The 23,563-nt window shown below is 40.2% G+C and overlaps 1 protein-coding gene across 1 annotated transcript in view; it reads right to left on the reverse strand.

Moving 5' to 3' along the window:
• Window positions 1-4,547: 4,547 nt before the first annotated feature.
• LHFP (lipoma HMGIC fusion partner) overlaps window positions 4,548-23,563 on the reverse strand; it is a 149,821-nt gene continuing 130,805 nt past the window's right edge. Inside the window, exons 2-3 of the mRNA XM_018560172.1 lie at window positions 15,960-16,058; window positions 4,548-5,016 (exon numbers count right to left, since the gene is read on the reverse strand). Coding sequence (XP_018415674.1) covers window positions 4,898-5,016; window positions 15,960-16,058 — 218 coding nt within the window. The 3' untranslated portion in view covers window positions 4,548-4,897. The remainder of the gene's footprint in view (window positions 5,017-15,959; window positions 16,059-23,563) is intronic.

Below are 23,563 nucleotides of genomic sequence, written 5' to 3' on the forward strand. Positions count from 1 at the left end.
TCTGTACAGCAAGGTGGAGACTTCAGGCATTTTTAAAGGGAGGCTATAATGGTTATGTGTCAACTATATATATTTTTTTAATTTAATAAGTTTTTCAACTGAGGTTTTTCTATACAAATAATATTTTGGGCATACCCAAGACACAGGTGTCACAGAGCATTGTAGGTTATGGGGTACAGCAGAAACCGTTCACTTTCAGACAATCTTTCTCTAATTCTCCATTCAGTTAACCCCGGGACACACACACACACACTACTGAGGGCTTGTTCACACCAAATGCGGTACGTTCCAGAGCGGTAGCTGCTGGAATACACCATAATCGCTCACAAAACTTCCCCTTGCGTTTTGGTGGCGGGACGGGGCGTGGCGGTGCATTGAATTCAATGGCATCGCTTTCACCGCTCTGGAACGCACCACATTCGGTGTGAATAAGCCCAGAGATCTGTAAACAGAAAAGCAGGATAAAACAGGCAACAACAAAAAAATCAGCCAATAGCTGGAAGTGCGAAACAAATAGATAGCCTGAAATGTTTTAAGAAAATGTATGTAAAAACACTTTTCAATCCTACTGGGGTCCATTCACTAAGCTGCCGTAGGCAGCCGAGTGACTAACCGACCCCAAGCGAAGTGAGCCAAACGCTGTTCGGCTATTCACTTCAGGCTGGTACGGCTGATTCCAGCCGTATATCGGCTGAAATCAGCCGTACATCGGGTGGCTTCGGGTCAGCCGAACATGCTCTGCATTTTCGGCTGACCCGAAGTGCAGAAGGAGTTCAACTCAGCCGATCCAACATCTGGATCGGCTAAGCCGAACCTCCGGCAGGCTACTCACTGCTGTTTGGCATCTATAAGAATAGACCGAACAGCAGCGAGTAGCCTGCTGAGCGGCATTCGGCTTGGCTGTTCTGACCGGTCCCTCTGTGGTACCGAGCAGAATTCGAAAAATTGTTAAAAAAGTAGAAAAAAAAATTAGAAAACTATTGTGCGGAGCTAGCAGTGACAGCTAGCTCCGCCCAACTGTTTTCTATTGGCCGGGCAGTTCTGCTGCCGTCAAAAAAAAAAAAGAGAACACACCATTGGAATGCATAGCTAGATTCCATGCTGCTGTCAATCACCAGAGGGGGACCTGCTGGAGAACTTCAGGTCCCGCTCTGCTGATTGATAGCAGCAGTGGGCGGGTGCAATAGCTAGTTTGCTATTGGCTATTGCAAATTGAAATAGTCAATAGGAAACAAGCTATGCATTCCTATGGTGATTTTTTTTTTTATTCTGACGGCAGCCAACGGCTTCGATGTCAGGAAAAAAAAAAACCGAGCAGGGTTTCTGGGAGTAAGTGTTTCTCTCCTGGGCGGCCGGGAGCCGTATTAGACTCCCAGAGCGTCCGGGAGAGTAATATCAGATGGCGTTCCTGGTTACCAGGTAACCAGAAACGCCATCTGTCATTACACACTGAGAACACGGAGAGGCCGCTCTCAGTATGTAATGACAGCATCCCTGGTTAGCTAGTAACCAGGGACGCTGATCTCTCTGAAAGTGGTCGGAGCAAGCCATGAGATGACGGCTGGCTCCGCCCAGCTGTCAGAAGCAGGCTGTGGGCCGGTCAATGGCCGGCCATTCGGCCAGCTTCGGCTTTCACCGCGGCTCACTTCGAGCCGAGGCATATGCCTTCGGCTCGACTGAGCCGCTCGACCAACTTCGGGAGCTGTACGGGCTATAGTGAATAGCTACTGAACCGAAGGGGTCCTGGGGCCAAAGCTAGCTGAAGGATCAGCCGGAGCTACGGCTAGATCCTTCGGCAGCTTAGTGAATAACCCTGTGTGTTCATATGTACAGACAACTAACTTGTAATCTTTCAGACATAGTGCGTAGTTCTAGAGGGGTAGGAAACATCTGCCCCTGCAAGAATTCTAGAGGAAATAAAAGCCTTTCCATTGTACAGGAACAAGGTAAAAGGAAAATAAATGCTGGGGCATGCTCTAGAGGCGGAGAGGGATGTTAGGGGGTAAATTTGAGTCATGCCTATACAAATATTATAAAAGGATTGTATGGTGCTTTTGTGTATAATGTTTTCTTTATTATGTTTAATACTAAAAAATAAACATTTCAAAACATTTCCTTTTTAATTTGAAATAACTAATTATGGAATATTGCACTAAATATTTTATATATACCACTGCAGACTGCAAAGAGCTAAATGTCTCAGAAGATGGACATTCCTTCCCCCATGCTATAATAGAGGGAAATATTATAACTATAGCGATCCACAAGTCTACCTCAAGCTAAATCACCAACCTTGTCTCAAAATGTCACCCAATCCATCCTCTTCACTCTTCCTAAGAGTATCTGTCCTCTCATGCTCGCATACAGGAGTTTTCCAGAGTCTTTCCCAACATCTGGATGACATTTAGCTTGGTTAAGCACTGTGTATCTTAAACAATTGCCATTTTTTTCTTAAAATACAATTACAATACAAGACCGGTTTACTGATAGTGACAATGGTGGATCATGGCTGGGAAATGTATATCAGTACAGATGCTTCTTCACCAGATTTACACCTTGTCTCATTGCCTCAATATGCAAAAATATCTATTTGTCTCAAGATGTCATCAGAAAGGTCTGTACAATTAAAGTGCTTGTGAACCCTAAGTTCACCTTTGTACAATTTTAGGTGTCTCAAAAGGTCACAGCCATTGAAACATGATTGTGAGTATAATGTATTAAGTGTAATATATGATAGGATATCTAAAAATAAACACAACATTTATTTAAAAAAGTACCATATGTACTTTATTGTTTAATCTACAAACCAAAAGTAAAAGAACCTTGTATATTTACATACTTTAATACAAACCTTACCTTGTAATCGTTTCTGTTGTTTAAAAATGATAATAAACAAAACATAGCATTAAAAACCAGCAGATAACTAAAATGCAAAGTATGATTTCGACCAGAGTCATTCCATGAAAAGGGTGGAAAGGAAAACTGGAGTTCTCGCCAAGGTAACCAATCATATTCTGAGTTTCCCTTTCACACCTACAAAATAGGTTGGGATCTAATTGCTTCGTTTGGGAGCCTATGGTGTTCCCGGCCACCACTTTTCTGGAGCAATGAATAATAAAGGTAAAAAATTAGCAGTTTATGTGAATAACCGATGACTTGAGAAAAGAAGTTTAGTGAAATTCCACTGGTACCATGTCAGGTTATTGCATAACATGATCATATAAAATAACTGTGCTATGAAGAATACACAAAAAGTGTGCAAGTTAAAATAAAACACCAAGAACGTAGCAAAGCGATACATGTTTGTATAGGTGCATATACACGTAACAGAAGACAATATAAATGGAGATTATTGGTCCAACTAATATTATACACAAATATATGCAACAATGGAAAAATAATACTGAAAATGAATCGCCTCTCGTGTTTGGATTATTTGGCAACACAGAGGGAAGCAATAAACAGAACGGATATTCTCCCAGGTAAACTTCCTCAGTGCCCATGCTGTTTAATAGAGGAAAAAATAGTTCTGTGAAATAGCTATCATCAGTCCGACATTTGTGTGATCCACCTCCTTGCAACTTTACACAGCTAACTTAACTTCCAGAGAAGCCAAAAGGACACGGCAGAGTAAAGGGAAGGTTAAGCCTTTGAAGGGCATGTGATTTCTTTCATTCTGAAAGAGGATTTGCCGTTTTTACTCTACATAGGACTTAACAATGGAAGACTGGGAAAGGTTTCTCTTCAAAATAAAACAGAAATAGATTTTAGACGGACCTCTCAAACGTTGTGCACTTTAAAAAGAAACCCTTTGATGTAATTTTGAAGGTAAAAGGGATTACTTTTTAGTAAAAAATTTAAAACACCCACACAGGGTTAGCAACGGGGTACAGAGCAGCTGCAGACTGGCCTATGGCCCCACTGGACCCAGCTCTGATTTACAGAAGCTTGTCTCTTTCCACTTATTGCACCAATGGAAGCGTTATGTTACCATGTTGGTTGCAAGAGGCTCTCCGTACATTGCAAGACATATGTACACATGATACAGTATATATTGGTAAAATAAGTTCTCCAGCAAAGAGGAGACTCAAGAAGAAGCCTCGTTCAAAGATTTATAGCCTGTTTACAACAGTGCGTTGGAAAACACAATGAAAGATGTGTTTTACACACTGTACTGTGCATTTTTCAAAAGAACCCTCCACTGTACTATAAAGCAACACACTAATGTTAAGAACTTCATAGATTATAACGTAAACTATTTCTCCCCGTGGTTTTGGGGTGCTGTGAACATGCATTGTAGCACAATTGCAACACGTTGGTATACATGGGACCTAGCTTTTATAGGAGAGTAGGGGGCTGTATAATGTTCAAGCCAATATCTGACTTCAACTACGCTGAGACAGACTGGTTATTAAGGGAGGTTGTGCCACAGATACCTACAAAACTGTACCTACATTATAATTACAGCAGTACCTCCACTATCCAGTCTATCTTACAAGAGCTCAAAATGTATGCAGCCCTCTACTTCCACATGGTCGTTAAATACCTGAAGGCTATACATCGAAGAACAGTCCGTCTACATGGGTTAGTTATGAGAGCTTGCTTGCACCAATAAAAGACCATTATCTATGTCCTCTGAATAACATGGTAGGATTTCTGCAGTAGATGATCCACACCCAGGACTACTGCAGTGGAGACCAAACACGTGTCCATTACTATTACATTGCATCTTATCCACTGGAGACAATTCAGAAGGTAGAGATCTTGGCTGCAAAGTTGAAAAAAGCTTAATATAATAATCCTGATGGCAGCAGTTTGGGTGGCAAGTTCCACAGCTCAGTTCAAACAATAGAATTGTATTCCTCCAAGATACTTCCATGATGGACCTCATATGTGGTTAATATGGATATTGCTTTTGCTTCTTCCCAGAGAAACATGACAGCCATGTGCAGATTAACATTGCAGCTGCAGCTCCTCCACCAGTACAATAGTAGGCCCATCCAATTCTGCAGGTACCTGGAAAAATCAGAAAACAATAGTGTGACTTCTATATATACACTTATTTTGCATTAGTGAAACATCTCTTATCCTGCATATACATGCCATTGAACATTTTACAAAGAATACTTAAATCTGAACTCTAGGCAGATATAAAAGACACAAATTAATGCAGCTCTAATAATTCAAACATCATGAAATGTGTTCTTAAATGAAAGCAGTATAAGTACCTGAATTTGACCTGGTATCGGCCTTTTGCAGTCCCTGTACATCAGGGCTGAAATGTGAGTGGAAGAAGCAGTACAAGGAGCTAATCAGCTCATGTGCTAATAAGGAGCATGCTGATAGGAGAAGTGCCTGAAGATGAGCCCATCACTGTGCTGCCTTTCTTTTTACTATCCAGTCACAGACTTGTGGTTGGTCCACCTGGGCACAGAGGAAGTGGATTGGATAATGCTGGCCATCACTTGGAGGACATCTCCTGGCAGAACAGAAGTATTATGAAGGAGAGCTCTGGATTGAAGGCTAATTGTGGAGCAAAAGCGGGTTTTATCTTATTTTTTAATTGGCTATTCATTTTTTTCTTGTTGTTGTTGGCTGGAGTTCATCCTTATTCCATAAAGATAATTCTTGACTCTAAATTAAGATCTCCATCTAATGTCCCTCCACAGTAACACAAATAACATACAAACTAAGGCTAATTTTGGGTGGAAGACAATTTGAAGGATGCTTTTGTGGGTGTAAACCGCAGCACACAGATTAAACCCTCCATGTTAAGGCTGCCAAGGAGGTCAAAGTGTCACATACTAAACTACTATAACATGCCAGATTGAGGAAAGACATTCTGATTTTTTTTATATACCGTATATACTCGAGTATAAGCCGAGTTTTTCAGCCCATTTTTTCTGCTGAAAAGTGCCATCCTCGGCTTATACTCGAGTCAGCTTCTCAGTGGTCAGGTTTCTTCTTACTATGAGAAAAATATTTTCCCTCCTTTTTTTCAAAAGTGTTTAGTAAGGTAAATAGCAAGTATATTGCATATAAACATTCCATATTTATTTCTAGTCAGCAAGTGGAGTTCTCAGTGTCCTATGTACATGTTTATCAAGCTAATCCTATCCCCCACTCTGGAAAAGCTTGTTGTTTACAGAGTTGTATAACTCAAGCTGAAATGACTCATACAACTGAATGAGCCAGAGGGAAAAATACATAAAAATATATAAAACATACATATAAAAAGCATCATCATGAGGTTGCAGGACTCTTCTTTGGAAAATATATGTTTCCTGCTAGCCCTGGCTGCACTCCTAATTTGACCAATCACCCGATGGATTTGCCATGGCTGATTTGCTGTAATGCTGGCTAACCACTCCGCTTCTGTTAATGACAGCTCAAAAGATCCATTTACAAACAAGCTTATGCAAGGATATGAATATTTAGTCCTTTACAATAATAATTTTACAGTCTTTCTCATTGAACATTTACCTAACTGTTAATCTTCAGGTAGCCTTTCACCCCCCATGATCCAAGCTAAATAGTCAAACAGAAGCAAAGGATCTAAATATGGTGGCTAATAACTTTAAAATAATAAAAATGTAAGGACAAACATTCTTGAACAAGCCAAGCCATAACTGGTTCTCTTTAGGTTATCGGGAATTATGAACACAACACCTCAAATGATATGTGTGCAAAGCCAAGTCAAGATTCAAAAAAGAGTCTAGGAGATACCTCTGTAATCACGAATTATATACAGAACACAATAGCTCACAGCAGTCAAATAAACTACCTTTAGCAGCCTGTGCATTCTAGTCCATCAAAAGTTGATTTCTAAATTATCACTACAGATTCCCACATTCTGGGCTTCATTTATCAGAGTTCCTCCTTAAAATCTGTGTGTACTGTCGCACAGTAAATAGATTGAACTAACCACTGTTCCGCTGCACATTCTCATTGTTGGTTTAACCCCTTCATGACTGAGGCCCTTTTTTCCATTTTTGCACCCATGTTATATTCCACATTTTAGGCCTGAAAATGACGTAAAACCCCCCAACATTATATATTTTCTGAATGCCAAGACCCTATAGAATAAAATGGTGGTAGTTGAAAATTTTTATGTTGCGCAATATTAGCGCAACTCCTTATTAAACCCCAAAATTTAGTGACAAATTTAATTAAATGCCCCAAAACACAACAAATTACCCATTTTTTTAATGAAATATAAAAGATGAGGTTACAACGAGTAAAACGATACCCAACATATACTTTCTTCACCACAGGATAACAAGGGTCCTACCCATCACTGTACAAATTACTTCATACCAGCCTCTCTCAACCAGGGTTTCATGGCGCCCTGGGATGCCTTCTGGCTTCCTCACGTGCTTTGAAATGTTCGCACAATGTCATGCTTTTCCATGGTACAGGCAAGCCACCAGCACCAAGGAAACGAATGACGCTATTCCAGGGTGGGATCCATTCAGATGAGGACGGAAGATTGCCTCCGTCCAGGCCCGGTTTGCATCTCACCCTCTGCAATGCTTCCACAACTGCAGCTCCTGGTTTGATGGTAGGAAGGGTGTGAAGGTGGGACAGAGGACTTTGATGTGCAGGAAGCTTCTGATATGAAGGGGCCTGCTTATGTGAAAGGGAACTATAATATAAAGGTGGTGGGCTCCGATATAAAAGGGTGCTCTGATATGAAGTGGGACTTCTAATGTGAATAGGGTTCCTGAGGTGAAAGGGACTCCTAGTGTGAGGGGGGACTGATGTGAAAGGAGGGGGCACCTAATGTAAAGTGAGGGGCTCCTGATTTTACATTAGGGGACTCTGATGTGAAAAGAGGGGCTCTGATTTTAAGGGGGAACACCATTTAGCTTTTGCATGGCAGCCCCCCTTAAAATCCACAACAGACCTCTACCTGAGATAAGGTTCTGGTAAAGATTTTGGAGGGGCCACATGTCATTTTTTTACATTTGCATTAATCATTTGCATTTGTAGACTCAAGATTTTGCCTATGTTTAAAGGGTGCCGAGAAAAAAAAAGATTGGGAAAAGCTGCTCTACAGCACAGCGCTGGATATATGTGATAGATTATCTGCTACCCAGACTTATCCTCTGCACATCTACACATTGCATTAGCAATTTTCTTCCTTGCTCTGCTGAGTGTAAAATCTCTAATGATATTGAAGCTTCAGTAACTTCGCCCCACATGTTATGCTTATATTTTAAAGGTAGTCAAGGTGTAAATGCTGTGGCCTTGCTTAAAGTAAAATTTGTTAGACCAAGATTTACACTGCTGAAACGTTAAAGCTATTACAACAGTTATTATAAGGCTGACAAAAGCCAACCAGGCACCAAAGCCCATCAGAGAATCAAAATCATACAGATGAGTTGTGAGGAGCAATTATGATGGTGTAGTGCAGTAAAGAACACTACAACAGCTGTATATGTTATGTTCAGATGTGTCAAAATGCTACAAGGAACATGTAGGTACTGGCTTTCTATCATCTGTCAGTAGAAGTGTGAGCTAATTCACTTGTTGTGCTAAAATGACTTTCTGCTTCAAACTATTTGTTGAAAGGAAGTAGGGGATTCATGGAAAGGCAAAAGGACCTCAAATTTCTGCATATTTACATCATGCCACCTGACATTTCAAAATATGACCAGTAATACATTTGTAACTAGAGCTGTGGCATACCCGTAAGTGTCATACAGCACTTTATATACAACTGCACCAATTTAATGGCCCTATATAATGAATCATTTGGTAAGATTGGTGACATACTCAACCACTCCAAGCCTCAAACCTTGGAGGTCTCCGGCCCTTTTTTTTTTTTTTTTTTAGCATTCTTTACATTACAAATTCCTGGGCCTGTGCTGAAACACTTTGACTTAGGCCTACTGGGGCCCTGATATCACTCCCTGTGGTGCCAATAAGTGCCCATGACAGCACTGGGCAGAGGACATGACACCAGTATCATCTGCAAGATCGAGCAAAGCATAGGCTTTCAGGCATGAAGTTGACATCATGCCTCTGCAAACTCTGCAGTTCTGTAGCTCTTGACTACCCATCCAACCCTTGATGTTCCACTTTAAAATTTGCCCATGTTATTCAGCTTAGGTTCCCTATCCTATCAAGGCCATATTGAGCCAAAGTTGCCTTGTTTGCCTACCTTTGACTGAGGGGCTACAGAACTCTGCATTCATTTGTCCACACATGAATCAGACTGTTCACAGGCCATGGATTGGACTGTTTGTATTCTGTTTGCTAACAGTCTGCATCCAGGTGCGGCCGTCTGCAGGTAATCGCAGCATGTGCAATTACATGTGAACATCCTGCAAACATCTGCCGGTGGTGGCAGCAGACATTGCATTGTACTGCGCCTCCTACCTGCAGCAGATCAAGAGTCTCACGGAGGAATTCATGAGAATCTGTAATCTGATCCCATTCCCAAGTGTGAATGGGACCTAAGTTTCCTGTAACCACAATGCAGTATGATAGGACTGTATAGATATGGGACATAAAGAGATGAGCCTCTTGATAGCCTCCCCCACCTTGATAAACAACATAGAACCCTGGAGAAGATGAACCATACCTCCCACCATTCTGAGACTAAAAAGACAGACACCTTGTACTACAAAGTATATAGGCATAGGACACACCCCCTGTGACATGAGACACAAAAAAGAATATGCAAATAGTTATTGGTTAACCCCAAAAGTGCTTCTTTTCCACCACGTATTTTCCTTTATACTGGCCTGTTAAAACAAAAAGTGCAATTATCTAGCGTTTACGTAAAAGGCATTAGGTGTATTAAAAGAGAACTATGGGTAAGTGTATTTCCCCATAGTTCTCTTTAGGGTCATGGGAGGACATATACTAACCTCCTCCCATGACCCAAAGCTCAGTATATCACGGGCTATTGCATGTTTCTGCTCACTTCCCAATCGATAGAGCCAACCTGTGACAGCTTCTTTGTCACAGGTCGGCTCTAACTATGAGGATGAGGGAAATCACTCACCTCATAGTTCTCCTTTAAGTATAACACTTTTGACACGTAACTATATAACTTTTTTTTAGATACTGTATATATATCGGATCAAAAAGATGGACATCTAAGGAGGAAAGAGGTACAGAGGGATTTAGTTTCAAAAAGGTTCCCTGCAAAAGAGGGACACTTGGGAGGTATGGATGAACCACACTCAACTCCTATAACCCTTTAGCTCTGTTTTCAAATCAAATACATAAAACCAAATGGCAGTAACATTCCATTAGGCCACTCTTTCTTTTAGAACTCATTGATGACATAAACAGTAAAAATCTGAGAATAACATCTTGGATTTGATCAGTTTTTCCATTTGCACAATATCCAGCAGAAAGATGTGCTACTTTGAACTATAAACTACTTGTTGATGTTCCAGTCGTCCTGTTTACCAGAACAGTATTGAGAAGGTCTCTAATTTCACAGACTTGAGAGCACATCGAAATGCACAATTATTATTTAACACTCCCATAAATCATTTGGAAAGATTATTAAGCAGAAAATTGGTTATGCTTTTGTTAAAGGCTTGCATGTTGTAATAAATCCTTTCCTGGCACTGAGATAAAGGTTGACTGAGGAAAGAATACATATCAGCTGGATCTCCGAGCAAAGCTTTACGAACACATAATAAGGGCTGCATTATAGGAACTCCCTATTGCTTCGATGAAATAAGACAATGCAACACCCACATACTGTATAGATCCATGTTTAGTCTGGATGTGAACATATTTATCAACTAAGACTTCGGATATTTATAAGCCTGTTATAGTAAACCTGTACTGAACTAAATATATACCACAGGTTGCCAGTGGTGCCTTTTTTCCTTAACCAGAAAAAAAAAAAAAATATGAGCTGCCATCATGATAATCCGTGGCTTCCATACTTCCTCACTAAAGCTGGCCATACACCTATAGATTATCTGCAGATTTTCTATGGTCAGATGGAAAAAGTGCAACAGATTCCTCCATCTACGCTAAGGGCTAGTCCACACCACAAACAGCGTGTTCTGGCCCGATTTGGTGCCGGAACGCACTGGATCGCATCCCAGCTTGGAGAGTAAGCTTGGAGCGGTGGCTACTTCACAACACACACAGAAATCATGGGGAACAAAAGTAGCCACCCTCCAGAAGGAAGGACAGTGTCAGCACCAATTCAGAGATGATTTGAGGATCTACAGCTGAGGCAGAGCCAGCTGTCACTCACGCAGACATAATTGTCGTGATCCGCTTCAGCTGCGGCATCTCAGTATACCACGAGCTGTTGCTCGCGGTATACTGAGATTAGGGTGATGGGAGGATGCTAGTTTGTGTCCTCCCGTTACCCTAAGGAGAACTATGGGGAAAAGCCCTAACCCCATAGTTCTCCTTTAAGGTACCTGAATGCATTTTTAAGATGTAACTACTGAGTTTAGTGTCACTTTAAGTCCACTTTAACTGACTGGATGTATAGGCTGACACATGTCTGTTTACAGTTGACCACCCAAAGTGATTTCATTGGTCCATTTTAACTCGATTCCAAGAGGGAGGAAAAATTGGAACAGACACGGATGTCACATACAGCATGTTACATCCACCTCTGTTCTGATTTGACTTGGCAGGGGATCTGCCTATTATCCCTTGCTGAGATGGAACGGATAGTGGTCGTGAAAGGGCTCTTTCTCACCTAGACCAAGTATACAGATCTGGATTCCTAACTTCACTTGACACATGCTTGTTTTGGGTCAGTGACACAAAAAGAATTGAAGCATAGAGATAGCCAACCAACTAGCATTTTAAGAAGGGAATTAGCTATGGAATTCTCCATATTTCCAACAGTACAGGTTTACTGCAATATAAAAACCTCTCTGGTGGCGGGGCCGAGTCTCCTATCTTCTCTGTGTTCCATCACTGTAGTCGTCTTCAGTATTCAACACTTCTAGGAGGGTTGCATACCTGTGTCCCAAGAAGCCATTTCTTGTAGTAATGTTGGCGTCGGAGGAAGGAATCTCAGTATGTAGCAGGGAACGTGGACATTCAACAAGTGCCAAATTGTGAGGCAGCCTGGCGGAGGCTGCAGTTGTGGACGGAGAGAAGGTAGGAGATATGGGCCTTTCAGTATATTGCCTCTTCTGCTTCAAGAAACTGGCCGTTAGGACTTTTTATTTTTGCCTGACAGGTTAACTTGATATATATATATTTTTTTTCATTTTTGGGGGGTCTTCTAAGTCTTACAGTTACTTCAACACAGCAAAAGTAAGTTCAACTCAGCAAAAGTCAAATAAAACAGTCAACAGTTGGTTCAACTATATCTGTACATGAGAAGCGCTCATTCTCTTCCATTTATGTTATATGTATGCTTATATTGCTAAAGATTTGTTTCTATTCTCATATACAAAAGAAGTAGAACATAGAAGACCAAACATAATTGACTGCCTGTGCATGCTCGCTACTTCCTGCAATGGACACATGAGTACTTGAGAGGCTTTGAGGGGGGTGTTATTGACCTCCTGTACCCCCTTATTGAGATGTGCCCCTGAATGGCTCCTACTCAACATGTCTATCTAAAACTGATATTTCAGACTTGAATCTTATCCAAGCTGTTACAGCACGCTCAGGCTGCTCATATCTCTCCTAGACTTGACTGGCTGAGACACGTAGGGTTGGGGTGAATAACATATCTAGTGGGAAGATCTCATCATAATCATACCACCCAGCTTTTTCAGAAAGGAACATATTATAGCAGAAAATAGATAGGCAAAGGACACACCCCTGACACCCCAAAAACCTAAACTGACAGAGTTATTGTTGTCGCCTTTACATTTCCCTTAGGCCTCATGCACTGGGGCCACCTGCGTTAAATAAAGGAGAAGTTATCTAGGAAATATAAACAACTTTTGCTTCCCAGAACACTTTTTCCAGAGTTTATATGTTGCTGGGTTTAGTTGCGTTTAAATGTGTTTAGCCACAAAAAACCAGGCTAAATGATCTCAGGATCGAAAATTCTTGCTTGTGTAAACACAGCTAGACTGAATACACCTAGACATTGCTGAACATCTAGGTGTGCATGAAGCCATAGCAAAGCATTACATGCTCCATTATTTTGGAAATAAGCTCCATATTTTAGAGCAGTGTTCCGGGACATAAAATGAAATGCCCCAAACCTGTGTATGGAGAGGAGCTTACTGGAATAATAGGGGAAGTATGCATGTAAACATGCAAAACTACGCATGTATCCAAGTAAATTAATCTAGTGAAAATATTAATATTTTATATAAAAATATTGCTAACCATGGCTCCAATTAAATAGATTTTCTCTTACTTTCTGTCAATGTGACTGGAATACAGACACTAATACAATTGTGGTTTCTAGCCTTCCCCCACATTATGGGGCTGATGTATAAAAAGCTGGGTGAATGCACAAAGCTGGGAAAATGCTGTGCACATAACATTACTGCCACTAGATAGCACCGAGGAGCACAGGAGTTTTCTGTGCTCATCAGTGACATTTGTTGGCAGTAATACCAAGCTAACGGCATTTGCCCAACTAGCCAGAAGGTTTATACATGAGCCCCCATGTGTTATTGTCTGTGTTGATGTTGGATATTTACCCTCACTTCCTGTCTGGTCAAACAATTGTCCCAGGAGCAAAAAGGGAGGGCAAATCTGTCTAACAGAGCCCAGGAGGAAAACCAGTGGGGTTCTGATCTTTCCCCCTTTATCCAAAATAGAAAAAAAGTTTTGCCTGAGTATAGGAAGGAATGCTCAAATTTTATATAAGTTATATGGTGACTGATTCTCTTTGTGTTACTCTAGATTGCAAACTCTTACAGGATGTGTTCCCACTCCTATTGTATCTAATTTTTGCTTTTCATGGTTTGCTAACCAATTGCAGGGACCTCCTTAATATTTTGTAACTTATATTGCGCAAACTGTGGGTGCTATATAAATCCTGAATAATAATAATAATAATTAGAATATTTATATAAACTTGTCATTGCAATGTTTTCTAAAAATCGCTAATGTATTCACACCAGTAGATGGTGATATAAAGATCCAAAATAATCTAACACATAAATATAAAATCAATCTCTCTCTCTCATGTGTGTATATATATATATATATGTGTATATACACACGTGTATATATAATTACTGACCAAAAGTATTTTATTTTGTGTACAGCACTATGTATAGATGCATATCTCTCTAACATAGCCTAGAATATTCATCTACAAGCGGCAATTATTTAAATGAACCCCCAGAGTCTTCTCCTCCTCGATGAATTAATTAATGTTCATCACAGTCTCCAGTGAAATCATTCAAACGTAACACAAAAAAAATCAAAGCAAAGTGATTAGCGAGTATGAAGTTCAGTAAAAATAAAGAAACAGGTATGGGAGACAGCATGAAATCCCCCCTCCCCTGAGACAAGATATTTATAGGCTGACTTTAAAAAAAATGTCAAAGCACTGCCTGAAGTCAAAATGCATTAAAGAGACAATCATTAAATAATTATGGATCTAATATAAATGTGGTTTTAAATATGGAAGAACCACAAACATATTTTACAATTTAGCAGAATCGGATATGAAAACATATCTGAGCACTTCTGAACACGATTAAACTAAAGGTGCTCATACAAAGGCCAAACATCTTCAGAGAAAGGTCATTGAACTTGTCCACTGGTAATGAGCATGTGGGCCTTATGATCTATGGATCTTATGATCCACCAATCCTTCACATTGATAGGTATCAAGCTGGACACTGACTAACCTTTACCATTCTATTGAAAAATAAAAAAGAATGGTTTTGGTTAGGTCCATAGACCAAGATTTGTGCTGCCAGTACTTTTCTATACTCATCTAGTCACCACCTCTAGATGAACTGACACTCCACACTGTTTCTTGCAGCCTTTTCACACTTGTTGCACCGTATTCGGTTGTGATGTCTGATTTTGTTAGAGTGATATTAAAGTGCTCTTGTGCCCAGATTGTGGACATTAAACTATTTACACAATCTTAACATGCAGTGAAAGAGTTTTAACACAAGCCTTCTGACCTCCCTAGCTTTTTTTAAATAATCTTTATTTCTAGTTTTTCAAAGGTGTACAATAAGAGAATTAGTTGGGGGACAAGTCAGGTTTCAGTTTTTCCATTAAAAAAGCTAAGATTTCAGTGCCTATGTTGTGAAGTCTGAAAATAAAATGTCTCCACAATGCTCACAGATACAATAATTAATGAAGGTTTGTTGTAAAGCGCTTTTTCTTAATATGTAAGTACTTTAGCATGCATAATCTGGGCACAGGTTTGCTTTGAGGCTGGGCAGCTAAATCATCTAGGAGGGTAGCATATGGTGGGCCCAGGGATGCAGGAAGTATAAAAGCAACCCTGGAGTTGGCATCCAATACTTTTATTTGAAGGTGTAGGTTCTGACCCCAAAAAATGCTTCCCTACCTGAGACAGTGACTCAGGATGAGTATGCTTATTTCAGGTCTCACAACTCTTCACTGATAGTATGCTTGCTGGTAAAGGCCACTTGTAGCCTTCACCAGACCAAATGAAAGATGGTGACAAGCAGGAGGCAGGAGCACAACTTGGAGACAATTGTCTGGAAATACCAGAAGAAGGACATTCATGGTTGGATCACCAAGAATGTTTTAACGATCAGTGCCGATTGATAAGATTTGACAACACCTTTGAGATCCCATGTTAAAAATGATATTAGATTTTAGTGATTGGGGGTTAAATCTACTTCAATGCCCTGATTATGTTGTTATAATTTGCCTACACAACGGGGTGAATTTACAAAGAGAAGGACATTGAAGCAAAGGCTAGTCTTGTTGTTGAAGACCAGTGGATTTTTTCCCCCAACTAATTTATTCCAGGCCAAGTTAGGAGAATGGCAGTATTTTAACTGATTTAATAATGTCAACTTCAGAGTACCTACCCAATTCAAACTGTGATGAGAGGTTTCCACATGTTTGCCGAATTTCCTCACTGTTCCAGCCCAGAGGATAAAGAGCACAGCCAGACCCAATCAGCAGCCCTGTGCAGAAAAGAAACATAATTAGTATGTTACTTATCATACGGTTGATTTGGGATTAATGAGTAGCATTGGTTAAATTGCAGCAAATCCATAGTTGCAGTTGCTTTTGCATTCTAAGTATAGGCCCTGATGTACACCTACTCACACACATTACAGTTTGATCTACTACAATCAAAATGTAAATGTAATAGTTTGAAAGACGACACTACAGGGTTTGTGGACAAATTTGTAATCAGTCAAATTATCATCCACTTTATCCTACAGACATATCCACATTTTATAAACACAATAGGGGGCTGATGTATAAAACTTCCACCTAACGTATAGCTGGGCGAATGCCGCTCGCATGGCATTATGACCATTAGATGGAGCCAATGGGCATCTTCTATGCCCCTCAGCTGCATCTAGTGGCAGTAATCAGCTCACACTAAAGATAAGTTTTATACATCAGCCCCTAGGTCTTATGTGACCCCCCACAAACACTAATGTTATACTCCTCTGTAAACTTAATTGATTGTACAAGTGAATTGTAACATTTGGGACAGGCTTTTGTCTCTGGGGATTTTTCACACTCAAAATGACCCCTTTTTTTGTACATCAAGATCCTGCAAGACAATACTGACACACCTTTCAGCAGCAGTGTCCCTGGAAATGACTTGGCTATACACACAGCTGAATCACATATATATTTATTGCCTATACAAAAAAGAATTTGTCATTTTGTTTTAGCCAAGCTGGTGATTTACACACATCTACCACACTGCACAACCCAGACTGGTGACACACTCATTTCCTGGTGCACAAATTCAGCTTCCAATGTCTCCTCTCTGCTTCCAGCCTGGTCACTGGACAGTAAATCAGTATTATCACCTTCTGTCCATTGAGGAGGAAGCTAACCCAGGAAGCAGAAAATTCGAACCGGAAGGACTAAAGAAATACAAACCCTATGGTAGGTTAATGAGTCAATTTATTTTAGCTGTGTTATTGGATGATTTATTGTAGTTCCACTTTTATTTATTTATTACAGGTATTTATATAGTGCTGTCAATTTAGGCAGCACATTACATATAGAACATTCACATCAGTCCCTTCCCTCAAGGAGCTTACAATCTAAGGTCCCTATCGCACATTCATACATACAGGGACAATTTAGACAGGAGCCAATTAACCTACCAGCATGCCTTTGGAGTGTGGGAGGAAATCGGAGTACCTTGAGGAAACCCACACAAGCACAGGGAGAACATATAAACTTCATGCAGATAGTGTCCTGACAGGGATTTGAACTGGGGGCCCCCAGTGCTGCACTTTAAAAGGTTGGCAGTTATATTGTTCATGTGCACAGGCTCATCATATCCAACCTAATTTATTATGTAATATTTGGTGAAGAATGGCTTGAGATTACTTTGTACAGTTACAGAATCACAAAATACAAAGAGCAACATTTTGCTATCTTCCAAATGCACAGTAAGAGCCAGCAAGACATAGAGTCACCCAACAGACACAGATGGTGGTAATTATTCTTACATGAGTTTCTGCATGATGGATAAAGCCAGCAACGCGGGCCAAGAGACGAGCAGAATCCCACAATCAAGGATGTGCCAGAGCCAAGACAGAATACTTAAGATGCCCCAGTGCAACATTGAGAAATGTGCCATCCAAACAGCAGCATCTGTTATTTGTCATCACCAGCAAAACACGACTTGTGTACCTCACACGTAGAACACGCTGGATCATAAGATACCCAGATTACAGCTTCAACACCAGTCAAGTGAGACAGCCATCACCTAATGAACTGTTGAAGGCTCTGCTTCACCACGCACCAAACATCAAAGGTAATTAAAAATAATTATGTCAGTAAGTGTGGGTCACGGCAGAGGTTTGTGTACACAGCAAGTAATTGCACCATGAGATGAGAAGTGAATTAAAGTAATCTCTCCTTCTTTTTCCAACATCGAGGCAGGAAGTCAGCTTCTAAACATAGCTTCTTCATGCTGGCTATAGAAGCATGTGAGACAGATGTTTCCAAACAGTTCAACCTTTTCAGTTGTCAACTTTAACCTTTCCTGCTGGTGTACTACATACAGTATATGTGGCAGCATAGCGGGTTTGCCATATATGCTTCCTTGGTGCTTTGTTGTTGCGTGCTCTCAGCACACAGACAGCTCCTTGTCACCATAAATGACTGAAAGCTGGTGTCAGAAACCACCTGGTACTGCGCATGTGCGGGGTCCAGTTTTCCATACTGCTGCTTCCTGATGGATCACCCTATTTAAACAGGCCTGCCTAACTCCAAGTTGTTGGATTGTCTTTCAGCTCCCCCTGTGTTCCTTGTGCTTCTGTTGATCTTGCTCACTGCTGACCCAGATTATCCTTAAACACGTTGATTGCTGCCTGGCCCTGACCTTCTGCTTGCTTATTGGATCTGTCTCTGTCTCCTGCCTTTGTACCTTGCCGCCTGACTGGTGTGATCCCTGGCTTGTTTGACCACGATTTTGGATCCTGCTCTGCACTCCACTGCCTGCCTGGTTGTGATTGCAGCTCAGCACGACCCAATCTAGTGCCGGGACTCCAGCTTACACGGTGTGATCACTACTGGCACCTGTGCCACTCGCTGTCCACTCAGACTCTGTTCCCAACTCCAGAGTCTTTGGGACACAAGGTGCAAGAGAAGCCCTCTCCCACATTCAGTCTCCAATCAGGTACGTGACAGCTGGTGGGACAGGCTGCTGATCATGTGACTGCTGTGATAGCCAACCACATGGATCAGGACTCTACTGCCAATGTTAAGACTCAGTTAAAGGGCTGGTGGGAGGTGGCAGCAAGGTGTTTAAGTGTATTAAACCGCCCCCCAAAAAATTTAATATATTTATTGTAGTTTACCAGGTTACCAGTAGATACTTGATACTTGCTGAAAATGTTCTCAGCCTGAAAAAAAACAAAAAAAACTAATACAGCCATCACATGTAAGGACTGGTAAGCTGCAATATATGACATCTTTGGATTTACAACCTTCCAGCAGCATCCCCGGAAAAGCCAAGGATCCCACATCCCACTAGGATGTTTTCCTGCACAGTGTTGAAGTGTCTTATAGTGAGATTTGGGATGCTGAACTTTTCAAAGATCCTGTTGTGAGGCCCAGTGACATCAGTGGCAGGAACCAAGTTGCAGTTGAACACAAAAGGGGATTAAGTTGTGTATTTTCTTGTTCTGTTTTTTGTTTTTTTTACTGCACTTTTTTTTTTTTTTGGCACAACTCATTTACAAGGTCAAATCAGGGTTCCCATAACCTCCAAAATTAGCAACTCTGGACTCTCAAGCATCTATAGAACAGGTGTCTAAACAGCTAGTCAGCAGGGATCCAATTTTGCAGCCATTTTACCACCTATAGGAATTGCCTAACTACTTGCTGAAATTCCTTTCAGATCATTCATGATGTGTGTGTGAGATAGTGCTGAACTGATAAAAGTGGAAGATGGTTCGAAGGATTCTAAGTGGAGTGCTTTTTCCTTCTAAGAAGCAGATGCATGGTGAAACTTTACTATATGTGGACCTTGTTTTGGTCTAAGTTACATTAAAGTAATCACTCAACTCTTGGATGTGTATTGTTCATATCACTTAAAAAGTCGTTTTGAAATGTTTATTGATAAAGAACATCAGATACAATCAACACGTTTCAGGGTAAAGGCCTCCCCCCTTCTTCAGGGCTAACATACAAAAAGAACAATAATAGGTAAAAAATACAATAAAAACTGGTATAAACATCAAATGAAGATGAAACACAAATTTATGTGGATGTTTATACAAGTTTTTATGATATTTTCTTTACCTTTTACTCTTCTTTTTGCATGCTATCTCTGAAGAAGGGGGAGACCTTGGTCCCCAAACAAGTTGACTGTATATGATGTTGTTAACCAATGAACACTTTAAAGCGATTTTTTAAGTGGTACACACATTTGTTCTAGGCACTCCTCAGTAAACTTCCAAGAGTTGCAGACAATTTATGGTATATTTCAATAAACAAAAAAGCATCATATAAACCTAGACTCCAAACTGTAATATTTGGTGGGAGTTTTTCCATTCCAGGACCTACAAAATCTGTCTACTAGTGTTGACTTTCAGGTGAGGTGGCTCAGGGAATTGATGCTGCAGACCAACCAACATTCTGCGTTCTACTGTAGTCCGGGTTTAGTTAAATCTTGTAAAAAAAGATAACAGCTCCACTTCAATAGATCAGTTGCAGTGTTACAGGTGGCTCATAAAGGAAGGGAGCTATAGAGGAAATATGTAATAAGTTAAATATAGAAACAGATATTATTTGCTCTCAAGCCCGTTACTGTGAATATTAAAAACATCTTTCGATAGTTAGGTCTCCATGAGCTATATATGAGCTATATTACAGTTCACTTAGATCTCAAAGCTGAATTATGTGTTTATGGCTGACGGCATAGGAAAACATCTTCAGATGTTACAGCAGTTACTAAAAATCACTGGGCTTGCGTCAATGCCGTCTTACTGGGTTCGTCTATTAGTACCTAATGATACGATCCTGTCATATGGGCAGAACTACTGGCATCATTACCATAAAGGAATCCCTTCCAGCAAAAGGGTCAAAGAGATTCTCACAATGCTTTGAGTAAATCAATTAATGGTTGCTGCTAAGATGAGCAGTGCCACAGTGCAGGTGAGCTAAGGTGGTTTCAAAGGTAGCAATACATGGTAGCAAACCTTACATATTTAACTAGAAATTAAGGCTTTATTCTCACAAGAGTAGTGTTCCTCATTAGCTCCTCAGTAGGTCTCAGTTTTCATGCGTATGTTGTTTACATATTTACAAGTGTTCAGATCTGTTTGCGTGAATAAGTTTACATTTAAGTGTGTTATCCTCCCCTTATAATAGTTTACATCCAATTCCTGCAAAACCTGACCGAAATGTACCAAACTTTACAAGTACCTCCATCCAGGCAGGTGAATGTGTTACATGCAGGATCACAAAGCTGTTATCGGTGTAAGCCACACTACTTCATGAAGCCAAACTCATATAACAAAAGCATTTACTCCAGTTGTAACCAGACACGAAAAGCCATTAACTGTATTCATGCATAAAACTAGCATTAATACTTGATTTGGTATTGATAATAACTGCTAAAATTCCCTCCACTTGAAGACAGATGGGTAGCACACTGAGACTAAGGATTCTGTGATTTTAAAAGAGATCATGCTAACAGAAGGGAAATGCACAAATATGACATTATGAGCATGCTGATGCAGTTTCCTGGACCAGACTGTATTGCTTAATGGGTATTTCCACTTTTGCAGAAACCCCCCTCCTCATATGTTTGTTATGTTTTCCCATTCACACCGCATGTCTAAAAATATTTTAGGTATGCGGTGTGAATGGGAAAACATAACAGGCAGGGATGATTACGGTAAACATTGACTCCCCGGGCCCTCCTTAACATTACAAAGAAGATGAAAACTTCAGTTGTGGAGTTTTCAGCAAATAAAATGTAAGTAGCATATTTTTAAAAATAGAATAGAAACATATAACACACATAAAGTAAGTGTTTTCCCAAATTTGGATGCAAAAGTGGAAATGCACTTTAAATGCAGTGTAGTCCACAGGGAGGTCAAAGACCTAACTTTGCTGCCTACCTGCGTTGTCTGAGTCACAAGACTGGTTGAATTACATACAAGAATTACAAAGCCTTTCATTAGTAAACAGGTCATATAAGTATTTTGACTTTGTATCTAGCTGCTTTCCTGGTATTCAGACTTTTATACAAGTATGATTATGACAGGTCCTCCTACAAACTCGCCTCTAAAGAAAGGCTATGTACTTTGCTATCTGACTGTTGTTCTACTTTCATGTCACTCTTTAGTCTAGTGCATACACAGGTATTGGTTGTTCATATGAATGAGTACAAACAGCTATATTATCTTATCTTTAAGCCAGTAAAATAAAATACATCTACATTAATGTGACACAAAATCACAAATAAGGATCCACCTTTCCATATGTATAGTGGTTCTGTATATGCCATTATTGATTAACCTAAGGTGATTTTTCTTTTTCATCCAGTAAATATGAACTATTATATATTAATATTTAGCATTCTTCATTTTGCCCAGCAGGTGAAGCTCTAAGCTCCTTTTCATTTTCTGTCTACTTTGCTCCTTTTTAGAAAATAAGCCACCTGTGTACACAGCTCAGTAGCTCAAGCTGTGCTTTATAATCAGAAGGGAATATGTCAGAGCAGTATCTCATCCCTTATTGGTTGGCTTGAGGTTTCAGCCAGAAAAAGAATACCCTATGGCAGGCACTAGAGCTGCAGCTAACGATTATTTTCAAAATCGATTAGTTAGCCGATTATTAAGTTCGATTAATCGGTTAATCGGATAAACAATAAAAAAGGTGTTAAAAAAGGTTTTAAAAAATGGCTCCAGTGATGGGACTACTAGTTTGTATTGAGATTGTAGTCCATCACAAGAGCAAGCTTGGAGCGGTGGAAGTAAAAAAGAAGGCACCTTCTATTGCTATGTCACTTTATATAGCATATAGTACCCTGGTAATCCTTTGTCATTTATCAACATCCTCTTTTGTCATTTATCATATGTCAAGAACTCCGGGAAATGTTTTATTAACCCTTGCAGTGTGGTTACCCCCGCACTTTAAGGGTTAAATGCTTGTTTGTGTCAAAGTTCTGAAATAACAAAGTTATACTCACCGGGAGCTCCGAGTCGGCCAGCTGTCACATCGCTCCCTCCAGCCTGTGTCCCTGCAGCATTGGGATTTTCCTCAGCGTCCTCACATCTAAACACAGTGCTGGAAATTTATCAAAACTCGAGCAGACAGAGTCTGGAGCAGTTGCCCATGGCAACCAATCACCATCTCTCTTCAGTTTGCTCAGCTATGATTTGAAAATGAGACAGAGAAGTTCATTAGTTGCAGTGCAAATCTGCTCCAGATTGCGTCTGCTCCAGTTTTGATCAATTCCCCCCAGAGTGTATAGAAGTAATGATTTACTGGACCATAGACTGCAGCAGAGGAGGGGGAGAGACGTTGTAAGGACGGGTCTAAGAAGAAGCCGGCTCAGAACATCGGGTGAGTAAAACTTCTTTTTTTTTTAACATAGACAAAAATGAGCATTTACTAGGGCTGCAACAACTAATCGACATAATCGATTATTGAATTTACCCCTGCAGTGTTTACATGTTTAATTGTTAAACACAAAACATACAGTATACATATAGTGAACAGATATTAAACATCTTATAAACTTATAAATACATTAAAGTTGATCATAATCTATTGTACTTTCCCTTTGAATACAGTATAATTTCTATAAATGTGATGTGGCTTTATCTGATTCAAAGAGCACATCCAGCCACCTTTTGTCTATACCTAGATTCCCTTTGTGGCTGCAATCTTAAAACAAATGATCTCTTTATTCTCACCCTCCTTTTATATCCGCTTATTAAATGTGAAATTTTGCTCAAGCATAAGA

Source organism: Nanorana parkeri, unplaced genomic scaffold (genome assembly GCF_000935625.1).
Source record: "Nanorana parkeri isolate BGI_ZX_2015 unplaced genomic scaffold, ASM93562v1 scaffold436, whole genome shotgun sequence".
Taxonomy (NCBI): Eukaryota; Metazoa; Chordata; class Amphibia; order Anura; family Dicroglossidae; genus Nanorana; species Nanorana parkeri.